This window comes from Lepidothrix coronata, unplaced genomic scaffold (genome assembly GCF_001604755.1).
Source record: "Lepidothrix coronata isolate B3197 unplaced genomic scaffold, Lepidothrix_coronata-1.0 Scaffold4, whole genome shotgun sequence".
Taxonomy (NCBI): Eukaryota; Metazoa; Chordata; class Aves; order Passeriformes; family Pipridae; genus Lepidothrix; species Lepidothrix coronata.
The window spans coordinates 3,081,509-3,105,362 of record NW_016690184.1 but is presented as its reverse complement, the minus strand read 5'-3'; the positions used below and the strand labels follow the sequence as shown (position 1 = coordinate 3,105,362).

Below are 23,854 nucleotides of genomic sequence, written 5' to 3'. Positions count from 1 at the left end.
GCAAAGCGATTACACTTAGAACAGGCTCTCCCTTTCCTTCCTGGGTTCATTTTGCCAGGCCCTAGACAAGCCCAGCTGATGGTAAAAGGCAAAGTATCTCACAGGCCAGCATGTCTTATGAAAATGCTGAGCACTCCCAGTGAACATAATAGCGTGGCTGGCAGTGGAAAGGGAGAGCTAGGACTGCTGTATGGAGTGACGCTGAACCAAACCACGGGTTTTTTTTCCTAACCTCAAATAATTGCCTGGATAACTAGCCCTCTCCTCTTCAGCACACAGGACTGCCTATAAATAAACTCATTCCAGGCTAAAGTCACAAGCAGGTCATGCTAAGATGTGCTCTAGTAAGAAGGCACACACAAGACCTAAGGCACTACAGCCTACAAGACTGTTGTAGATGGATAGATCAACCCATCCTGGTTCCAGTTATCTCCCCAAAAAAAGAAAGTGTAAGTGGTGAAGATTAAGTTACCAACAGAAGAGACCAGAGTAGGAAAGAAGGTTAATGACACCAGATACCAGGGTCTGACCTGAAACAAGTAGCTCTGTCAGCTGCAAGAGTGAAGCTAGAGAGAGAACATGCTTTTGCTTTAACACCCCCTACACACAGCGTGACTAGTCTATGAATATTTAAGCCTGGTGTTCTGCTTACAATTAGAAGGATAATTAGATAAATAATGTGCTCCTTTACAGTTTGTAAAAACTGTTCACATTCACAGATTTTAAGTGAATGAATATGGAAAATGAAAGATCAAAAAACTAATTTGCATCACATTGGAAGACTTAATAACATCTTCAGAAACTGGAAATGATCACTTTTCTGAAGTCTTGGAGTTAGAAATGAATTGTCTAATTAAAGTTAAGTTAAAAAAAAAGATACATACAGCTTAGCCTTCGACTCTCACAGTTTCTGTAATAATGAGATTTTTGGTAAGTTACGGATTAAATGAAGTTAAAAATAAATCAAGTTCAAAAATACCAACATTGCATTGCTATCTGCTGAGTCATAACTATATTTAACAGGATGGGCCAAAGACCTGAGACTTGCTAACCCTGTTACCATCAGATCCAACTGGGAAATGTCCAGGTATCCCCCTTAAAGTGTTAGGAGAGAAATTAAAAAAAGCATGTTAAGAGAGTTGGGGTCTTGCATTAAAGCCAAGACAGAGGTGTTGAAAGGAGACTTCAAGCAGTGATAAGTCAATGAACATTTTACTTAGATTTTTCCTAAGCTTCACATCAAAAGAACACCCCAACCCCAACATGAAGGAACACTGAACATGACCGGGACTCTTTCTCAGACCGGGGAAGCAGGCCTGATGCCTTATATACAAACAAGGAAGCTAGGAATTCACAAATTTTCTTCAAAACAGTGAAAAATCCACATTAGAAAAACTTTGCATTAAAACAATGCATCAGCTATAACTTAATTTGAAGTTAAATCATCTATGTAAATTCCATACAAAGGTAACACAACTAGAATGAATTATATTCTTTTTCAACAGTAAGGATGATACTGAAACCTGTACTGCTGGTAAAAGTTCTAAGAACATCATATTTCTTACTGCACATCCGACTAGTAGATAAAATGTGGAAAAGTTATGACAGTAAAGAAAATACCACTATTATCGCCAATATTTTGCATTACATAAAATTGTAACATATAAGCACGCAATGAGATGAGAAAAAAATATTTTGGAAGTTTTAAAAAGGAAATAATTAGTTCCCTCACCATTCTATGACAAAACCAGCATTTTGATGAATTCGCTCTTACCCTATAAATTATATGGTTGACAATGGAATTAAGACTCTACATCATGGAAACCATATTCTTAAGGAAGAAAATCTGTTAACAGTATAGTCTATAATAGAATCGTAGAATCCCAGAATGGTTGAAGCTGGAAGGAACCTCTGGAGGTCATCTGATCCAATCCCTCTGCTCAGGCAGGACCATCTAAAGCCAGTTGGATAGAAGTACATGTGTACTTGTGTATGAGAACAAAATCAATCCAACATGAGCTGTTTAAGATGATATGTTAATTCTGATTAAAAAATTAGGATGCTGTAAAAAACGTACTCTTAGGTACAATATGAGTAGTGCTAACTCATTTTTAAGGAGAAAAGAGAAGCAAGGCTGTGTTATAACTTTGATCTTTCAAGAACTCTTAATCAGTTAATGAGTCGTGACTTTCCTTTCCATGAAATCATATCAGCTATCTTGAATCACAAAGTGTTTTTTTAGTGCTCCTAACACTTTCACAATCTTAAGCTTATGTAATTTCCTGGTAGCATAGCATATCTGTCCCCACATACTAACAGTAATACAATTATTTATCACTTTCTAAATTTAAAGAAAGTCGTGTGGAAAGGAAAGTAACCTATCAAAATAAGAAATCATTTTAAAGTCTTTTTGAGTTAACACATATCTGACAGCATTTCCTTTTCAGACATTCAAGTCATCTCATACAGTTTCATTACTAAACTACTGCTACAACTTAGCTTTTATGTTTGGTCCTGTTGTAGCACATTTTCTTCCAGTGCCTCTGTCCATATGATTATTCTTGCGAGTTACTGTCTTTATCACATATTGTCCACAGTTCAGCAAGGAATATAATGTCATATGTTAAACATTCTCAATACTCAGTGACTTAATTTCACAGGAGATATTGAAAAAAAACCAACCAAAAAAAACTCAAAAAAGCAAACAAAACAAACAAACAAAAAACCCCACAAAAAACCAAACAAAATCCCCCCCAAAAAACAACAACCCCCCAACCCAAAACAACAACAACAACAAAACCAACAAAAAAACCCCAAACCAAAAAACCCCCAAACTACTGCAGTAGAAGACTCAGTTCCCAAAATTCCTTGTTTCCAAATACCACCTTTATCTATAAAATGAATGAGCATTATCTACTCATTCTGTGCAAGTTGCTGCTAAATATCAGTCCTGAGCAAGAGAGATAATTTAATGCTGCACTTGTATGTACTATACTACAAGGTAAGTGCATCCACCATGAAGGGTCCTGAGCGCAAAGAATTGGAGCTAAAAGGGCACTTCTTCTCTCCAAGTCTTGGCAAACAGTTCCTGTTACTGTATATGCTCCTGGTGAATACTATTATACTTTTTGTTTAGTTTCATAGATTAATTTAAACTGGCAGTCATCTAGAATTCTGAACCACTTGCTTAAGAGACAGATCCAATAAGAGGGGGAAAAAAGTGTGCATGGAGTTACAGCACCTTGATGACGCTGTCTGTATTGTTACTTCTCAGAAGTGGTCTAAAGCAAAATATGCATTCAAAAGTATTCGAGTAAATCAACACTGTTCACCATACATTATGAGCATGCACATTTCTTACTAAACGTTCACAGAATTATTAAGACTGGAAAAGACCTTTAAGATCATCAAGTCCAACCATCAACCTAGCACGAGCACCATGTTCATAAATAAAACACGTCCTCAAGTGCCATATCCATAATTTTTTTGCAAACTTCCAGGGATGGTGATTCCACCACACCCTTGAGCAGTCTGTTCCAGTGCTTTACAAACATTTCAGTGAAAAAAATTTTCTAAGCAGAACTCTCAGCAGAGTTCACAAAGAAAACCGAGTAAAAAAGGTAAATCGAAGTTCATCAAGGACTTTAACATTAACATTACTACTACAGGTGTATTAATAATTAGCTGTCTAATCCCCAAAATAAAAGATACAGTCATTTTCGCGTGAACATTAAAAGCATAATGCCATATTAGGAACTATCAACAAGTTATTCGAGGCCTGTATTGTCATGCCCAATCCCAGAGTATTTTTAGGATTTATTATTTCAAAATAGAATTCTAAGATACTACAACTAGTCACACTGACTAAATCCAAAAATAACATTATCTCTTGCACATGGTTCTGTTAATACACCAATAGCTGTACATCAAGACTTGTTTCTAGAGATTACAGATCATTCTACAAGCTGAAGTTTATTTCATCATTCCAAGTTTATAAATGAGTTTGTGGCATAAAAAATATTGACTTGAGACAGACAAGACTGCAATCAGCAAACTGTATACAGTTATGACTGAACTCAAGTTGATATACAGACCTCCAAGAGAAAAACCCATAGCATGGTCTGTACTGTTCCAGCAAAACTAACGAAGTATTTTTAAAAATTTGTCACTTTATCACCGTTAAGTAAAAAATATTTCACAGCATGATGATAAAAACTGCAAAGAGTGACTCACATAGAAATGCTAGAGGCCAAAAATCTCTCAGACCCAACTGAAAATAAATGAAAATCAGTGTAATGAAGAAAAAACACCAGACAGTTTCACTGTGAGACAGATCATGAACTATTTTTAGACATAAAATATAAAAAACTCAGAGGCAAGGTGGAGGAAGGGCACGATATCTCTATGACATGTTTAAACAACAAAGCTCCAGTATAAACACAGATGTATCAGCACAAACAATCTTTTTGTAGGTACAACTTTAGTTAAGAGGAGAAATGCCTGACAGCATAGCTAAAGCAAACTAGCTTTCACAGAGTGTTAAATCACAAACGCCAGAAAAAGAAAGACATGATTTATTACAGGGTTGTTTGGGATTTTTTTCACAGTCTGCTGATAAATGACTTTTGAAGCACATGGCACCATTGCTTCAGCTAGAGAAATTATATGCATTTTATAAAGACACTTGAATTCTCTCAGCTCAATCAGCAAAACTGATAAATGATCTTTCAGTCTCTAACTTTATCCTACAAGATAATAGGGCTACAGTCTATCCTCAGCTGCATGCATTATGCCCAGTACATATCACTGAATTCTAGTTGCATATATCATGGCTGTATATACCCATAGCTATTCTGGTTTTCCAAGCATCTTCAACTGTACTGATTTTGGAACTGTACTTTTGTTCTAAGTCTATCAAACGCAGATCTCATATGGACTTATATCTGCGTCCTCCTTGTACTCACTTTTAAGAGACTTTTGCTTCAAAAAAAGTGGCCAAGATAAACCAAGACAACATTGCAAAGATTTTAGAAGTCAGCATGTTTGGCAGGGAGTAAGAGACGTAAACTTTCCTGAAAGTTCCCCAAAGGCTAGAATCACTTAAGGCTCTCTTCTGCTGGTAAATTGAACAACCTATGGCAGAATTTGTGTCCAATTTTTTTCAAAGGTCATTGAGAAGTAGCCAGGTAAATCGCTTCTGCTGAATCTAGAAATCTAATAACACAATAGCTTTGTCTAGCAACTTCAGTATCTATGACAGTATATGTTTTAGATTTTGTTATCTTATCCAATAAGAAAACTGAAAAATAGTTTTGGCATCCATATCAGATAAAAATAGAAAGGAATTCCCTACAGCAATATATAGCAGAAGTGAAATTGCTTAGATACTGCAGATGCTGTTGTTTTAATCAGAAGACTGGAAATGTTTTCCACAGGGCAGGTTAAACCATTAAAAACTGAAGGTACAATTTCAGGGTTTGTTTAAGCTAAGGTCAGGCTGGTCCCAGCCCTGGCAACGCTATCTTGCTCCTTATCAGCTGTGATTGCTGGAGATCACACAGCCACAGGGATCAGCCACCACCCTCACTGACCACAGAGGCTGATGCTTATGTGGAGAAAGTGAGATGAGGCTGAGAGCTGGAGCCGAGTGCTGTGAAAGCGAGCTCCTAATTTTATTTTCTTCCAAATAATAATTCAGACTGGACAGACTTTTCCCTTAAAACAAAGTCAGAACGACAAAAATAACAATGAAATACATGTTTTCCAAATTAAGGAAAGTTCTTTATGTTAGAAAAGTAAACTGCCTTTACTATTTTTTCCTTTGGTGCTTCTGTGATTTGCTTAATGCTGCCTTAAGTTTCATCTTGAACTATGAGGCACATGGGTATCCACAGAAACACTGCTGGTCTCCTCCACACTCCTGTTGTGTACAAGTGTCCTTAAAATACACACCTCCCAAAAGCCCCTTCCCTTTATCTGCAAGTGCTTTACAACAAGAACATCATCACTGGGGAAAAAAGGAAAAGAAACAATCTGCTTCATCCAACACTGTCTTACCAATTCAACTGGTACAACACTGCCCCACTAAGCACTGCACTGTTGGGGGAACACACTACAGATCAAAGAATTCCAATTTGTTACAGTCAGTGGCATAATTAAAATAGATTTTCTAACTCTCTGTTCCCTCACAGCCTGCTTTTAATGTAAATACCAGACTTTTTTGCACACGTACTCTTCCCCTCTGCCCCCTGTCTGTCTTTACTTTTGCTTTCCCAATTATTTCTGCGCAGTAAATTGCATATTAAATTATAGGATGATTCAAGCTCAATATAGAAACTACAATCCATTAATACCTTAATTTTGAATCTTATGAAAAGAACTTAGCATGTTTCTTTTGAAATTATGAGGCAGAAATAAGCCCAAATATGCACAAAAACATTCACATGTGTTTATTCTTTAAAAGAAGCATTGTTCTGTCATTTTTCATGGTAAGAGGCCACAGTTTTCTCCTTAGTTATGAAATTAAATAACTGGTATTTAAATGGTATGTACAGCACCAATTTGCTCTTTCAACAGTAATCACTGTATTTTCCTTCTTTTCAATTTATAAAATACAGTAAGTTTTCAAGTTTCTGGAAATAAACACAAAGTACACTATTTCAGTACCTTTCAAAAAGAATTGGAAAAAAAGACTAAATCACTACAGCTTCTGATCCACTGATGTGAAAGACCTGAAAAAACCATCAAGATTTTTACTACATTCAGGCTCCCACACTCAGGAAGCAAATTCCAAAAACAAGGCTCTTTTCTTGAAAATACCCTGCAACCAAAATACCAGACATTTCAGTCTTGGCACTGTTGGCTCCAACTGCTCAAAAGATCTTAAATAAATACATGATACAGTAAAGGAAAGGTGGTTTCTTACATAACCATCTAATATTTTAACAGAGCAAAGGCTAGCAAGACTTTGTGTAAGCACAGATAAAAGCTGGTTTGAATAATTTCAACTACTGCCTCCAAATAGGAGTAACAACCCATTGCCATGTTCGGCCAATGTTTTAAAAGTTTTTGATGAAATCTTTTGGAAACTGGTGATTTTCACATCTATCTACTCTATACTATATTTAAGAAAAATATATCTTAAAAAATATTTTTAAGAAGACTGTTAAACCTGACTCTGCTGCCCAAAACACGTGCCATGTGCAAAATTAATAAAAAATCGTGCCCATGAGGACCTTCACTAACAGCTGAAGTCATATGAAAGGAACTTGGTTTTTTAGTTTGGTGAAGAGGGAGGTCTCAGCAGATACAGCCAGAGAACATACAGCAAAGTAAATAGTTGCAAAGCCACCTAGAGATAGGGGCCTTTGGGAAAGCATACTGCTAATCATGAAAAGGCTTCTAACAGTGAGCACAGAAACTGCCTCACTTCATGCCAGCTGTGCTTTACAAAATGGAATTCCCTCCACATTTTTTTGCGATTAAAAAGGTTAGCACTAAAAATGAACAGAAACCCCCACATAAATGTTCTTTCATCATGAATTTCTGTTCTTAGCAGAAAGAATCCTCCAGCCTGGAATTTACTGAGACAAGTGGGAACAGTATTTCTGCCTCCAGTAACTAGACATCACAAAGAGGTGAAACACTTTCCCTGAAATATGGGCCAGACCACAGCTCTTCTGGCAGCAGTGAGTGACAACATTGCTAGTGGAGCTCAGTAGTCCAAATACAGTCAAAATCCAAGCTCTTTTGTAGTATCTTAGAATGAAAGGGAAGAATTCCTAAAAGAGTCGTGAGAGTGATCCCAAGTGCTGTAACTCAGATCATTTAACAGCCAGCTATGATAATCTCCTCAGTAAATTAATATGGTTTGTCAAGCCAAACAAACTACAAAATAAGAAAGCTGTGACAGTGCCATGAAGATTTGCTAATCATTAACATCCATTTCCAAAACTTCAGAACCTCAGATGAAATCAACTTATTATCTCCTTTATTGGCGCTTTCAGAAGAGGAAAAAAATGGCCCACCAGCAACCCAGAAAAGTGAGAATGAGGAACAGCTGACATCTCATGCATCTCCAGGGAAAGACAGTGAAATTAATTCTTCATAGTGCTATCTACTCTAAGGCAAGTGAATAACAAAGATGAGCCTAAAAGGCTTCATGTCCAGAAGTACTGAATACTGCTGGCAGACCTAATGGAGCTGCTATCAGCACAGAGCCCTGTGCTGCTTTTGTCAGAAAAATCTATACCACACTGGAATATACTACATAGGCAGTACATTTTAAACTGTGGAGAAAAAAATATGACTCTACAATTTATTTGTTGAAATAAAAGTAAAACATTATACAATTATGATTATTCTATGATTCTATGGTGTGATTATGACTACATAATTAGACTGTCTGCATAACAGTATTTTCCTATGAATTTCTTTACGATTCAAAGGCTCAGTTACACTACTTTCCTCAGGGAGAACTTCTATTAAAGTTCGCGTAAGCACTGCAATAATTAAGTATTTTACTTTTAAAATCACACTTTAATCCAGAAAATATTACTGGAATTACATTAATATTTAACAGCAAATTACATGGAACATAATAAAAGCTATCCATCTCCTATCACAAAACAAAATATGTACAGAACTCTATCACAGAAAGAGACAAAGACCTATAACTAAATCCAGTATAAATAAATGTAATCAATTTCCCAAGCTGACAGAGCATTGTAAATTATTTACAACATATAAATAGGTGCAACACTATTCCAGGTCCATTGAAAAAAACCAAAATGGCATCACAGAAGAAAAATGGCACAGCATAGCTTTCTATTACCCACACTACGACTGAACGAATGAAATGCAAGAGGAGATGTGCCAAGTTACTTGATACTTGCTAGTCAGCTTAATCAGATACTCTCAATTTCCTGCAGGATGGATAACAAACACTGTTCTGCTTCTTACTGCTCACCACGTCTACTAAAATATTTTCTGAGGGAGAACGATCCTGAAAACTTGTGTGCGTCTAATAACACGCGATGTCTGGAACCACAGTGTAATCGCAACAACAGAAAGTCATTATATATTTAACAAACTGCGTTAATTAGGAATAGAATTTACTTTTAATTACATGCATTTCTGTGAAGAAAGGTTAAAAAAGCATGAGCGAGACTATTGCCATGAAGTATTAGGATTTAATGGAAATTTTTCAGTGCTTGAATGTTATTGAAAATACTTTGAACCCTTCTATTGTTCAGGAAGATATATGTAAGAGGCACTACTTAATTCGACAACAAGTGGACTGAAAATCTTATCTTGTACCTTATTCTCATCAATAATGAGATATTAATTTTCAGCCAAACTATATTTATACGTTAGCATGGATATGCTTATTTTATTAATAATCATCTCAGTTGCCTCATCCACCTAAACATTTTATCCATTAGATATGCATATTTTTAGGGGAAACAGGAAAGATTTTAGCTTTTCCTTAATGAGGACACATGGAAGACAACAACAGGGAAGGAGAGGAACAGGAGAACCGAGACAATTAAAGCCAAACCACCTGCCATCCAGGTTCACCCTTCACTGAAGTTCTTTAACCTCTGCCCGTTACACGGACAATGAAGAAAAACTAGCAATTTTCGACTCCTTTCAAAAAGCTGATAAAATACAGGAAAGAGATAAAGAGAAGATATAAAATACATAAAGAAAGAACTTAGATTTCTCTCCTCTTCCATAAAGTTTTAAAAAAAAAATAAAACAAAAATTGCAGTTTTCTCAAGTATTAACTTAATAGTCAGCAAAGTATTAACTTCCCTAAGAGTTAACATTCGTAAAGTCACAGCTATCAGCCATGGTATGAATTCCCCATTTTCATTACCTTCACTAATAAACTGCTTTTAAAAGAGGAAAAGAAAACACAGACATTAGTATTCAGGCCTACTAATAAAAGCTGGGAAAAAAAATCTTACATTTTTTTATCCTCAACATCACCTCTCAGACTACTTCCAAAAACACTTAGAAATTCTTAGAAATCAATACTTCAAATCATTAATTTTCCCTCAAAGTAATATGAATTTTAAATAATCCACCCTTTTGTAATTTATAGCTCCTGTCTGCTCCATTTTTGCCACTGATTTGCTTACTGTTTCAAAATAAAGTCAGCTTGTAACATGCATTTCTTAGCGCTACTTAGCTTCTTATTCATAAAGGAAAACTGCTCCACAGTTTTTGTTATTGCCTTGATTTTCTACTCTTAGGTAGTCTCATGTTTCCCTCAAAATCTCATTTATTGAAAAAAAAAATCTGTAAATATCTGAAAAATTAAGAATGGGTTTTCAAAAGAAATTTTTCTTACTAACAAACTTACATTTTTAGTAAAGATTTTATGGGAGGTACCTAATTTCTCCTGCTCCTCTTCTAAAGGCAATATGGATAATATTGGTAAGGTCCTAATAAAAGAAGAGCACTTCCTATGTCAAGGAATTTTATCTTTATCTTTAGTAATTTTTTCTTTAATAGCTAATGTCCATGGTATTTAAAAAAGACCATGATTAGTTTAACTTTGCAAAACTACAAAAGCATAACCATTTAGCACTTACAGTACCTAGTAAGTCAGAAAAACTTGGAATCTATCTAGCAATTTAGGATATTTAGCTTCTCTTTCTTTCATCATGCTCCTCTCCATAAGATCATTCTGTTTTGTGTCTGGGTGCCTCCAATTACTCTCTTCCTCCTCCTTCCTGGCCTCATGCTACCCACAGTCTGTCTTTGCCATGCCCAGGATCCAAGCAAAGGGGAAACCCGAGAGCCAGGTGTATTTTTTAACTAGGCAAGCTGGAGCCGGACCTCTTGCAACAGAAAATACCCAACCTGAAGACATGGGAATACAGTTGCTTCCCTCATCATCACAGGAACACGCTGTACAGAAACCACAGTCCCATGACTCAGAGCACAACACAACCAAGAAGCTCTGAGATGAGCTCCACTGAGTACAGGGAACCTGAAACTGCATTCCTAACTGCTTCTTGGCATTTCCTTGTCCAGAAGCAAACTTAAATCCATTCAGTCCCATTATGCCTTACTCTCTTTCACCTTCCTTTTGATTTTTTATGCAGTCTCTGCCTTTCATCCCACCCTATGTCAGAATAGGATATTGCCTACTTTCTCCTCAACAATGAATACCCACCATCCTGTTGCTGCTCAAAAGCAATATGTCAATTCCAGGAAAAAAAAATAACATTCAAAGAAATGGTGACACTGTCTTTTTAATCCTGCCAGCAGTAATGAGAGGACAGCCAACTTCACTGAGGGAAGATTAGCATAATACTTCTTGTCATACCATGAAAGTTATTTCTTTCCTTTGTTTTATAAATATTTATGCATTAACAATAGAGTTTTCAGCATCAAAATCATGATTTGAGAAAGTGATATTCACAATTAACTTACTACCTAGATACTTCCGGATTCCAAAAGAAAAACACACCAAAATCAAAATGCTTCCCACAGAAAAAAAAACCTGTTACAGATCAAAATCCCTGAAAACAAGATGTACTGCTTTCTGTTGTGTCCTTTGAATACACTGCTAAGTTATTCAGTTAATTAGTTAATTCAGTCAATTAGTAGCATTGGGTCTGAACTCTGTCCCTAAGGATTAAAGTAGTATCTTACTTACCTTGTATCTCTAATGAGAGGTGCACTTCCCAGTTTAAAACAGATCTTTTCCCCTCCACAAGGTGTTTGCCTCAAAGAAAAGCTTTCTGCCAGATCAAATCCTATAAAATACGACACAATATGATACAATTTAATGGGATTTAAAAACCAGAAGTAAATACTGACTCTTAGCATGCTTGGTGACTTTCTGGAATATAGACTGACAAGCTATTTCGAAAATCAATACTTGAAGGCAGAGAAAATTTCAATATTCATTTTAACAAAACTATTTGTGCAAAATTCACTTGTTAGATGACTTTGCTACCCGAGAAATGCATTTGTTATTTCCTTTTATCATCTGAACTGATAAGAATGTGGGATCATTGGGAAAAACTATGGAAATCAGCGTGGCTGCCGAACTTGAAGCAATACTTCCCGAGAACAACACATTCTGATTTTAATCCCACTTTCCTAACAACAGCAGCAGCTTTTGGAGCTTGGGGGTGGCATTCTGTCCTGTCTTTTCAATTTTAAAGCCAGTTTCAGTCAGACTGTGATTACATACACTACTAGCCAACTAATATAGACACTAGCTCAGTCATTTACCTGAAACACCATGACTGTCTCTGTTGATTTGTTTGAGATGACGGAGAGCTGTTCTCATTAAAGGACACACAGCACCTTCAAGAGAACACAGTTTAAAACAGAACACATCATAAAATGCTATCAAACTAAAATTAATCATAAAACACTATCATGATAGTGATATTAATATTAACAGGAATGTTTCTTTTTGTTTCTTTAGGATATGAAAAGCAGCTATAAAACAAATTACAACATCTAAATAGGAGCAATGATATTTCAGATTCTATACTACACTTACAAGAATATGAGCAGATACAAGTTTTACCTCATTTTAATTCAGCTGCTTCTGGTTAAAGTTCATATGAACTATACAACCAGAAGAAAAACACTAAACTGTTACCACACCGTTTCCATCTACAACATTCTATAAAGCAATAACATCTGTTCTAAGTTCTTTTTGAATTTCTGACTATATTGTTAGAAAATATTTTTCCCCTATTAATGAATATGAAAAAATAAAGCATAGATGCTTGACTACTATGAAAATAATCTATTGTTAATTCAGGGAACAGTAGGTAATTTCAAAATGTGAATTAACAAGGCTATAATCATATCGTGTAACAAACAATGCCAACAATACTTATATTTAAAAAAAAATGGTTGAAAATTAAGTAGGGGAGTACATCTGAATCAAAGTATTTTGGTAAACAAGTAGAATATTCTAAATTGTGGAACATGGTAAACTCTGAGGTTAAATCTAATGGAATGCTTAGATTGAAAACTGTATTATTAATATACAATATCTTAGTTCTTTACTTTTTTTAACAGACACATAGGAATGCCCACTTTTAAGAAGCAAATACAGAAAAATGTCAGGTTTTGGTGCATAGGTAATAAATAGGGCTCACTCTTTAACAAGTTTTGCAAAGAGCGCTGCTAAATCCTAATAAAACCAGCAAATGAACGATGACAAGTAATGATATTTGGCCTATGAGCTTATCAAGCACAGAGCTCTGTGAGCTAATGAAACTAAAAAGATGTCCAAGGTATATCTGAAGTTGCTGAACAGCGAAGGTCGAGAGGCTTTCTCAAGTGTCAGTTCAACGAAAAGAGTAAGGAGTGCCCTACCATTAACCTGAAAATTATCTATATTTAAGTGTTTCATAACAGCATCCAGACAACCATTGGCATTCAAAATAGCTTTATTTGTAATCTTAAAGCATGATATTTGTCATTCATTCTGTAGTTATGTAGAAAGCATAGTATCCTTCAAAACTCTTGAGTGCTATTAAATATATTTCATTTTTTCGTCTGCATTAAGAAGAGCTAATTGGAAATAACTAGTAAAAGTGAAACTAGATTATATAATACAGACATAAGGACACCTCCTGATAATATGGTTAATGAAAGCTATGTCATTGTTTAAAGAACAAACCGGGTGACACTTTTTTTTTTTGTAAGATTCATTAAGTTCCATGTCCTTCACATCTACAATTACAATACAAGTAACAATCTACAATTACAAATAACATCACAGATAAATTAGTGTACTTCTACGGAATAAATTCTTTCTTTCCTTCAAACAGATGCATAAATACAGGTATATACATGATTTTTCCTATACTGACAGATATAGTTTCACGATGAATTAGATAAAGCATATGAATTAAAAAACATAAATTCCTTTTCCCTAAAAAGGATGCAGATTTGTAATGAATATTCATGTTGAAATCTCTGAAATTAAATCTTTCACCATTCTTGGTTTGCAGGGAATTTTATGTAGTGTGAAAAGCATTCACTGGATTTACATAGTAACATAGCAATTTCAATACACCATTTGATATATACACACAAGTATGGGACAGAAACAGGTTCACCTTAGATACCCTTTAGTCTACAAACCTCAATTGTCAATCAGATATAAAGATTATTAAACTACAGACTTCTATATACTGCCACTCTAAAACAAGGAATGCAGTTATGGTAGGTTTATGTAAGTATAGCTCTAACAAATATGTTGGTGTAAAGGAAGCCATTTTTAACTGAAGCCACAATAGCACGTCAGACATACATCGACAGAAATTTTTCTTATATCTACATGTTTTCTAACCACGTTTTTTTTCAATATATAGATAAAGACTACAGGGCAAATTCCCTTTTTGGTTAAATTCTTGACAGTACTTAAAGTAAGAGCAGACAGATATTACTTACTGCTGATTTTACCCTAAACTGATGTAGTAATCTCTAGAGAACCTGGGACACAAGTGTGCTTTGTTTTTTTTCAGCATTGACTTACATGAGGATTTAGTGTGAAAGACTAGGAATTTTTAGCTTATTCCCCACAGCCACTTTCTTCCAAGTCCAAATATAGACTCAACTCTTAATTTTTGTGTTCTTCAGATGACAGCAATGATTCCTCACATGCCAAAGACTGTGGACCTATTTTTATCAGTGGCATAACAGTCACAGCATAAACCGGCCATTTGAGTGTTAGATATTTGGTTATATTCCATATCCCCCAAAGAACTGAAAGGGTTACCATGAATCTTCTATCTCATACTGTTGATGTACTCCTTTAGTCCAATGCTGTTCTTTTTACCAGAGAGCTAAGGCAAACCTCTCAAATAATAAGACCAAACCCTCTCCATACCAAGACTGATGACTTTCATTGCTATAGATTGATGAAAATTCTTTCTAAGTTACAGCTTGTACAGTTAACTTCTTCCACAATTTTTAGTACTGCTGGAAGGTCCTTAAATTTTCTTTAGCCCAAGACAAAACAGACAGTTTGCCCATTCAACCTGTGGGTAGCTGAAAGAGAATGTCTATGTGAAGATACTCAGGAAAGGAAAAGAAACAGGCAAACCCTTACTGCTAATCCAGATATGGAAACCATGAACCTATCTGCCCTGTTAGAATACATTATTATAAAATTAATGAAATAGTAAAAAGAACGAACTTACATTTATACACTAGATTACTCTGCACATGGTAAAACTGCATTTGTGTGGACTGAACTAAAAATTTCATATTAAAACAGTGACATCAAATGTCAAGGTAACATATCTATAAATTAATGAGTTCACCTATCCATAAGACAAATTAGACCTTGATATTTATAAATCAATGAGTTCTACATATGAGCCTATTAATATAAAATCAACCTCATCATTTTGAAAATATGTATTTATGTGGACCAAGCAGATACATCACAGACCACTGATCTTCTGTCTTTCCAGTAAAACAATAGTAAGAATTTTTTGTTTGTTTTCTAATCGAATTACGAAAAACAAAAAAAAAAAGCATTGCATCTAAACATATCTGCTGCAACATGCAATGACATATTCCTAATTCCTGGAATAATCAGGACACCTGTTGAAGGACACTGCAACTTCCATCTAAGCACCACGCTCAGCTTTCCATTCCAAGCAAACGAGGACAGAGGAACTCTGGAGCATGCTTCAGTCTCTCTTAAAGACATCTCTTGTGTGCAATTCCTGATTATGAACCGTAACTTCCAATAAGCACTCTTGGCTTTTCCAGATCAAATGTAACCTGTAATGGCTAGATTCACTTTGCAAGTACCTACATGCTACTTTACAATTAAATTTTATGTTCAGCTGAAGTTTTCAGCTGCCATCTAACACCACTGAAATGCACATTGCAAGGGCACTGAAGTTTCCATCAGTAAGCATGACCAGCCTAATGAATGTGGCCAAACAGCAAAGCCCTAATATCCCATCATCCTATGTCGACTCAAGCTTCAGACACAAACACATATTAGCCAAGACTTGTCTCACACTTACTGGATAAAGCTTCATAACTATATAGACATAGGGAAAATCTTCAGAGTTTGCAACACATATGCAAATATCAGCAACAACATCCAATGAGTCCACCCCAAAGGTATTTGTACTAAAGTTAAGCAGACTCAGCTGACCTGCTTTCAAATAAGGTCAAGAATTCAGAAATCCTACATACCTGTAGCCTCAAGTATAGAGGCAGCAGGAAATGAGATGTTAATTTTTTTTTTTACTCCTTTTTTACTCTGTAAACCAGATCATGTTACATTACAACATATGTGTTAATTAAGACAAGGGTGGGAAAAAGCATGACAGAGACATGATAAAGTAAAGAAGTCAACTTAAGTCTGGTGACTATTTACATGGTTATGAAAGTAACAAACAGCTTTGGCAGACAGAATTAAGAAATCCCAACTAATGGAGTTCAAGGGTTAGGATACTCATACTAGACTCTGGGAAACTCTATTCTCCCATAAGGAAGAGTAGTTAGTGAAAAACAGGACTTCATATTATTTGAGACAGCCAGCATGGCTTCATCAAGGGCTAGTCTTCATGACCAACCTAGTGGCTTTCTACAATAGAGTGACTACATCTGTGGACAAGGGAAGAGCTATGGATGTTATCTGGACTTCTGCAGGGCCTTTGACATAGTCCCTACAATATCTCTAAGTAGGAGAGATAGGGATTTGATTTGTGGACTGCTTGGTGGATGAAGAACTGGTTGGACAGTCACATCCAGAGGATAGTGGTCAACTCCTCAATGTCCAGATGGACATCAGTAACAAATGGTGTCCCTCAGGGGTCTGTATTGGGACTAGTGTTATTTAATGTCTTCATCAATGACATAGTGGGATCCAGTGCATGCTCATCAAGTTTGCAGATTACACCAAGCTGAGTGGTTCAGTTGACACACCTGAAGGATAGGATGTCATCCAGAGGGACTTGGAGAAGCTCAACGAGTGGGCCCTTGGGAATCTCAGAAGGTTCAACAAGGTCGAGTGCAAGGTGCTGCACAATGGGTCAGGGCAATGCCCAGTATCAAAACAGGCTGTGGGATGAAGCAATTGAGAGCAGTCATGACAGGGAGGCTTTGAGAATACTTGTGAATGAAAAGCTGAAGATGAACTGACAGTGTGTGCTCATAGTCAAGAAAGCCAATTGTATTCTGGGCTGCATCAAAAGAAGCATGGCCAGCAGGTCGAAGGAGAGGATTCTGCCCCTCAGCTCTCATGAGACCCTCCCACCTGGAAGACTGAATTCAGTTCTGTGGCCCCACCATAAGAGCGACATGGACCTGCTGGAGCAGATGCAAAGGAAGGCCACAGAAATGATCAGAGGGCTGGAGCACCTCTCCGGTGAAGACAGGCCAATAGAGTTGGGGTCATTCAGCCTTGAGAAGAGAAGGCTCCAGGATGACCTTACTGCAGCCTTTCAGTACTTAAAGGGGGCTTGTAAGAAAGATGGGGACAGACTTTCTATCAGGGTCTGTTGTGACAGGATAAAGGGTAATAGTTTTAAACTAAAAGAGGTTAGACTTAGACTAGACTTCATGATAAGGGTGGTGAAACACTAGAATAGGTTGCCCAGAGAGGTGGTAAATGCTCTATCCCTGGAAATATTCAAGGTCAGGGTGGATGGGAATATCAGAAATATGAATATATGAGAGCTACTGTAGAGTCATTATCTTGATTTTGAGAAGTATCTAGCTATACTGGAAACATTAAAACCAAAAAAGCTGAACAGATTTGCATACTTGAAACCACTCTGTATTTGGGCTAAAGTGCCTATCCAAAATTATAACCTAGAGCCTATACTTTTCACAACGGATTCCATGTCAAAAGGCAATGGAAATTCACCATGCCTGACAGTCCCAGGACTTTGCTTATACTACATTTTTCATGGGTTAGCAAGTGACTTTAAAAACAGTAATTGTAAAACAAAGTTGAAAAAGAAGCAATGATCTGGGAATGAGACAGAGTATTAATATTCTTAATATAGAGCATTCTGGAATGATTAAATTAGAACTTCATGTGTCACTACAGCTCATATCCACTCTCAAAACCCAAATATTCCCAATAAGTTGACAACATGAACAAAATATTCTTGAAGTCAGATCAAAAACAGGATTGTGGAAAACTCCTGAACCCTCTCCCTCAGAGTTGCTATATTCTGTCATGAGAAGTGAGTGTTTCCTTCTGATGAACATTCAGCATAGCAAAGCTTCTGGATAGGCAAGAACTGAAAGAAATCCTTGCTGTGAATCTAACAGTTACTGGGACACTCAGAGCCTAAGGAGGACTGCTCCTAGATGATCCAGCATACTCTGTCACACTGACCTTTTTTTCAATACTGGTAGTTATTTATTACAATATTGACCCAAAGAATAAGTATATTTGGCATGCCAGCTCAGAAAGCTCTCCCCTACATATACATACAAGTTAATCCTTTCCCTAACATACTTCTTTCCCTCATCACCCTTAAATTAACTCTAATTCACACTTTTTCATGAATTTCAAAGCCATTCCTTTAGAATGAAGTAGATCAGGTGATAAATTTCAGGATGTAAATACAATAATCCCAGATTGTCTCTAAATTTGCTTTACTGGAAAGGCTTTCATATTAGCACAGTGAGAAATAAATGCTATGCATATGTTGTTGAAGGATCATCTAGGCAGATACTGAGGGACAGATGCTGATCCAAACAGAACTGGTGCATAGGAGAGAACAAAGACAAAAGAAAGAATGACTTAGAGTGTCTTAATGCAAGATAGGAGGAGGAAAAAAAAAAGAGGTTAGCTATTCCTCTCTTCTTGAAGTGAGCATATTTCCAATTTGTAACAGATTCATCTGCATATAAATTATCAAACTGTAGCAAGACTACTTTGCAATACAGAGTATTCGTGTCAGCTGAGCAGGGCAGATTAACAAAAGGTTTGCAGAAAGATCTCTATTTGTTTTACTGCTGCTCCATTACTGGGTTCGTTTTTTCTCAACTCCTGCTTACTGGTCTACAAGTTGTATTTCTTTTTTGGACAGTAACCATACCTACAGACTCTAGAAGAGTCTCTTTCCCATTATCAACTTAAGGCTTCACTCTGAGCCTATTCCCTGCTGTTGGCAGAGCTGCTCAAGCTGGCAGCTATCTACTTGTTATTCCTCACCATCTGCCTGTATCTCCACAAACTGCAGAAGCATCTCTCAATTGCACACCATCAGCTATTCACAGGAGAAGTTCAATCTCTCTTCTTCCTAGTGGTTCAATTGGACCCATATTTGATCCATTTGTGACAATCAGGTTAAGGAAAACTGCAACTTCACTGCTGGCTGCCTAGGCACTAACTTCTAACAGAATGTAATGCAGAGTTCAGATTCACTGTATATTAGCAGTTCAATGTACCTGTCATATATGTCCAACATTTACTAAGACATATTTTCTTTATGAAGAAAAAAAGAATATAGAAGAAAAGAGAAAATTCTTCCTGGAATTTTGTTTTAACATTTTTCAAGTTTCCATTTATTCATTTATATTGTTAGGGAACCTTCTGCACTCACACCATTTTAGCACTTTTAAAAACTTCCCTTCTGCAACTAACCAGCTAGCAGTGACAGAAAATACAACCTATTTTGCTTTTTTCAAACAGTTGAATAGAATGATTTTACAGCTATGATGTAGCTTTGTTCTCTCACAGGGGTTAAGAATAATTCATCAGTAGAGCACTTAGCCTCGCTGCCCTAAAAATATAAGGGAAAGAAATCTTTGACTTAAATTCAGACTCTTCACAATGCATTACTCTTACCTGAGAGCCCACACATTACACTTATTATTTATTCAATATTACTACTTATAGTTTCCAGGAGTAGTAAAAGGATCATTATCCTAGTCACTGATTTTTTTAATTTCTTGGGCCTGAGTTTCGAATGTGCTATTGAAATTCAAAGTTTTTGTGTATGTATAGCTTCTATTATCTTTCATCAGATTTCTGGAAAAAACAGCATTACTAAAAGTTAAGTTAATTTTTGAAAAAAAAGTACTTCATTTAAATAACAATAAGCATGTTCTTCTTGCCAGTAAATGTAAGAAATTTATAGAAAGTTGAGGTATGTGTGGAGGCTGAGCAATTCCAGAAAACTGACATTCCTCATGTGAGAAGCACACATGACGTGCCTTTAAGACAGAATTTACCACACCCTGGAGAGTTACTGTAGAGTTTAAGTGAGAATTCTAGATAACATGTGGACAGAGAAGGAAGAAAACAAAGACGTATGAGAATATTTGCAGAATATGGGTAACAGCTTTTAAGTTAGAAAATATCACTATATTCCTTTTCCCCACTAGGCACAAGGTTTTGTCTAAGATAGATACAGATCTTTGTAGTATCGTTTAAGTCAGTGTGATAACTAGTCTGCTATAATAAAGCCACGTGACTTTGTTCACAAAAGTTTCGCAAACTTTGATTTATAATCTTGGTTTGTATGGTACGGAAAAAAAGGACAAAACAAAACTCCTAGGATCTACAACTGCCTCCAAGCACGATTCTTCCAAGCACAGGAAGGCTATTTTGAAACTGCTTCTAACCTAGGACATTCTACAAAAAAAGATTTACATTATCTTGTATAATTTTATCTCCTCATACTGTTTATTTTCCATGTGCTGTTGCTATCTGGTAGAAATTTTTCAGTACTGAGATTTATGCCTTTGGTCTGTGATGGGCAAGAAAAGTGGAAGTACCTGTCTGGTCACTCACAGCCACGGAAGTAGAAACAGGAAGGAGGAGGAAGACTGCCATACAAAGCCAAATTATGCAGGATCCAATGAAGTTCATCTCCCCCTGAACACATATGAACAATCAGCTACAAATCTGAAACAGAAAATAAGCATTTTTAGAACAGTTTCGTCTTATTCTTTTCGCCTTACTCCATCAGAAAGCTGCAAACAAAAATTTCTTAACTGTGAAGAGAAAGTTGCTAGCAACATTCAAGTGTATAATTTATCTGCTTAAGGAGCTACAAAACGTCTTATGTCAATTTAGAAATAAATGACAAATATACTCCTTTTTAGTTCTTTATTGAACTTCAAAGTAACACCTTAGAAAAACTAACTCAGATATATTAGTTGTAAAGGCCCTGATTTTCCATTTAATTAGTGATTAATAATTTTATATTTCTCCCCAAATTATTTTTTAATTTTCAATATATTAGCTAAACTATTTGGTGTCACAACACTTCCAGTGACTTTGAAGACTACTACTGCTGAAGTAGTCTTCAAATTGAACAAAGAACAACATGCGGTTTTTTCAGTTTAAGCACAACAGAAACCAAAATATGCTGTTTCTTTACCTTGCAAAATATGCAAGTAGCCTATATTTAATTGCCACTTAAAATCTCACAAATGTACAGTCTGGCTTCAAGAACATAGCTTTTATTGTTCAGCTTTTCTTCTAAGTCAACCGCGACACATAGATACATGCAGATTTAATGACACACAGAAAATGGCAAATATTATTCTAATCTAATTCTAATCTAATCATTTTCTGTAAGAAAAGCAAAACACATAACTAAGATGCAATTTTAATAATTATTTTCACAGGGCACCTTATTCATCATCAGAGCTATTCTGTCAGTCACATGCACTGACAGCAACTGCACCATCATTAACTTTTCCAGCCTCCCCACCAGCAGCGAAGCCAATATATGTTCAAATAACATTATCATTTAATTTCCTGCACCTGCTTTGCAAGCAGGCATCGGGAAATAACTAGAGCTGCCGCTTCAGAGGACTCGTTTTTTGAAGGGCTCTAACAACCAGCATCACCACCCCCTTGCTGCCGCCGCACCTCCAGGCTTGGTCCCCTCCCGCCGGGGGCTCCGGGAGGCTCCGCTCCCTCGCTCAACCGGCGCTCCGGAGCCCACGGGGCGCCTGCGGAGCGACCCGAGCCCTCGGCAGCTCAGATTTTAACTCGGCAGTGCCGGCAGCTTCATTTGTCTCGGATCGAACCGGGTTTGCCGGAGGGAAGGTCCAGCACTCCAGGCGGAAAGGCAAGCGGACAGCTTGGGCGGCGGGGCTGGGCGAGGAGCCCGAGCAGCGCCCCCGCCCCGCAGCCGGAGCTCGCTCTCTGAGCTCTCGGCTCCGCGCCCCCGGCCCCGCTGTCGGGCCCCCCCGCCGCCGCCGCCCCGTCTCCCCGGACCCTCCTGCGGCGCCGGGAGCGGCCGGCCCGGGCGAGCCGAGCGAGGGGCAGCGCCCGCCGACGCTTCCTATGCGGCCCCGGGGCGGAGCGGAGCCAGGATCCCGCTCGGGCCGGCGGCGCCGGCGGGCGGGGGAGCCCCGGTGCCGCCGGACGCTGCGGCGGGGCCGCGCCGGCACCTGCACGGGGCCGCAGGTGAGGGGCCGCCGCGGGCGGGAGCGGGCCGGGGTCGGCAGCGCTGGTGCCAGCCCGGCGGGACGCGCCCCTCGGCATCCCCGGCTCTGCCCCGCAGCTGCTGCGCGGCGCGGTGCCCCCTCCTCGGAGGGCACTCGCTGCCGCAGCTCACTCACCGGCGTGTTCGACTAACTGCGTGCAGGCCACCCGGTACGCGAGCTAATTACAAGGGCACACACTAATAGGTAGGTTTTTAAAGGTAAATACATGCACAGTCAGAATTGTGGCAATTTGCAACAGTTTAATCAGTTTTGTAAATTACTGCTAATTTAATAGGGCTGTTTCTATTAGCATATCTTTGCATATACCTATAGTCACCCACTAACATATACAATGTATTTACAGAGTCATGAGAAGCATACTATAGCATAGACTGATTGCAGTGCATTAAAAACTTACAGTGTACATCATGTTTATACAAAACATAGTTAATATTAGCAGTGATAAACTTAAATGGTTATTTTGGAAAACAAAAACCCACGAACAAAACCACCACAAAACAAGCCAGGAATAGTGTAGTATGTGTGTATGTGTGCACATGTGATATGTTTAGAGAATTGACTACAAATAATGAGTTGCTTACCTTTAATGTTTATATTATTCTGTCCCCCGGAAGCACTGAAAATGCCTGTACAGAGCTGCTGTAGTGCTGAGGAGTTGCTGGAGTAAGTCTCCAAAGAGTGGTAGAGGGGGATGCAGCTCTGTCCTTATTAGTCTCATACAGTGTGACCCTCCCACTCAGTGAGCAAGAATACTCTGCAAGAAAGGACAAACAGCCACCCAGACACAGATTCTACATAATCATATGTGTATATCCCAAGACAGGTAACAATGTAAGAAATGTTTTTTTTAATTCTTCCTACTACCTCCCCAAAAAAACCGGTGCACCACAGTTCTATAAATTAGACTGCCATGGGATGAATGCATGAATGAAAGAGTATCTGGTTTCTAGTTGTAAAGAATCAATTACGTACATTAGCACACTGGAAGAAACTAGCTTTTATCCTTTAAGTGTAAGCATACGCCATTAATTTTATATACTTGATCATAAATTTAAAAATCAGCCACTTAAGAAACCAAGAGAGTAAACCTGTTTATGGCACTGATGCTGCAATGCTCAGCGAATTACTGACATTTGCTTTGCCTTTTAAAATCTATAATTTACAAACCTGAATGTTCTTACACTTGTAATATTGTCTGTCTGTGATGAAACAGTGAGATTGACCGCTGCCACTGGCTCTTATCTGAATGTGCCAAACTGCACTTTTGTCAGGTTCTCCAAGTGTGCTTGTGGCAGTTTTCTGAATTGCATTTTAAAGATGTAAACCAGATAGAAGGACGGAGAGGACTGGAATGACTAGAAATAGATACACAGAAGACGGAGAGTAGGGCTTTAAG

General features: G+C 37.5%; 1 protein-coding gene across 4 annotated transcripts in view; it reads right to left on the bottom strand.

Annotated features, from left to right (window-relative positions):
- COL19A1 (collagen type XIX alpha 1 chain) overlaps nucleotides 1-23,128 on the bottom strand; it is a 190,921-nt gene extending 167,793 nt beyond the window's left edge. For 3 of the 4 annotated variants that reach the window (XM_017826692.1, XM_017826710.1, XM_017826717.1), the window contains exons 1-4: nucleotides 23,040-23,128; nucleotides 20,770-20,899; nucleotides 12,259-12,333; nucleotides 11,675-11,774 (exon numbers count right to left, since the gene is read on the bottom strand). In XM_017826692.1, the coding sequence (XP_017682181.1) occupies nucleotides 11,675-11,774; nucleotides 12,259-12,333; nucleotides 20,770-20,863 (269 nt within the window). In that variant the 5' untranslated portion in view covers nucleotides 20,864-20,899; nucleotides 23,040-23,128. Of the gene's footprint in view, nucleotides 1-11,674; nucleotides 11,775-12,258; nucleotides 12,334-20,769; nucleotides 20,900-21,874; nucleotides 21,914-23,039 lie in introns of those variants that run through there. The other variant, XM_017826702.1, reaches the window with a different exon arrangement.
- Nucleotides 23,129-23,854: the final 726 nt, after the last annotated feature.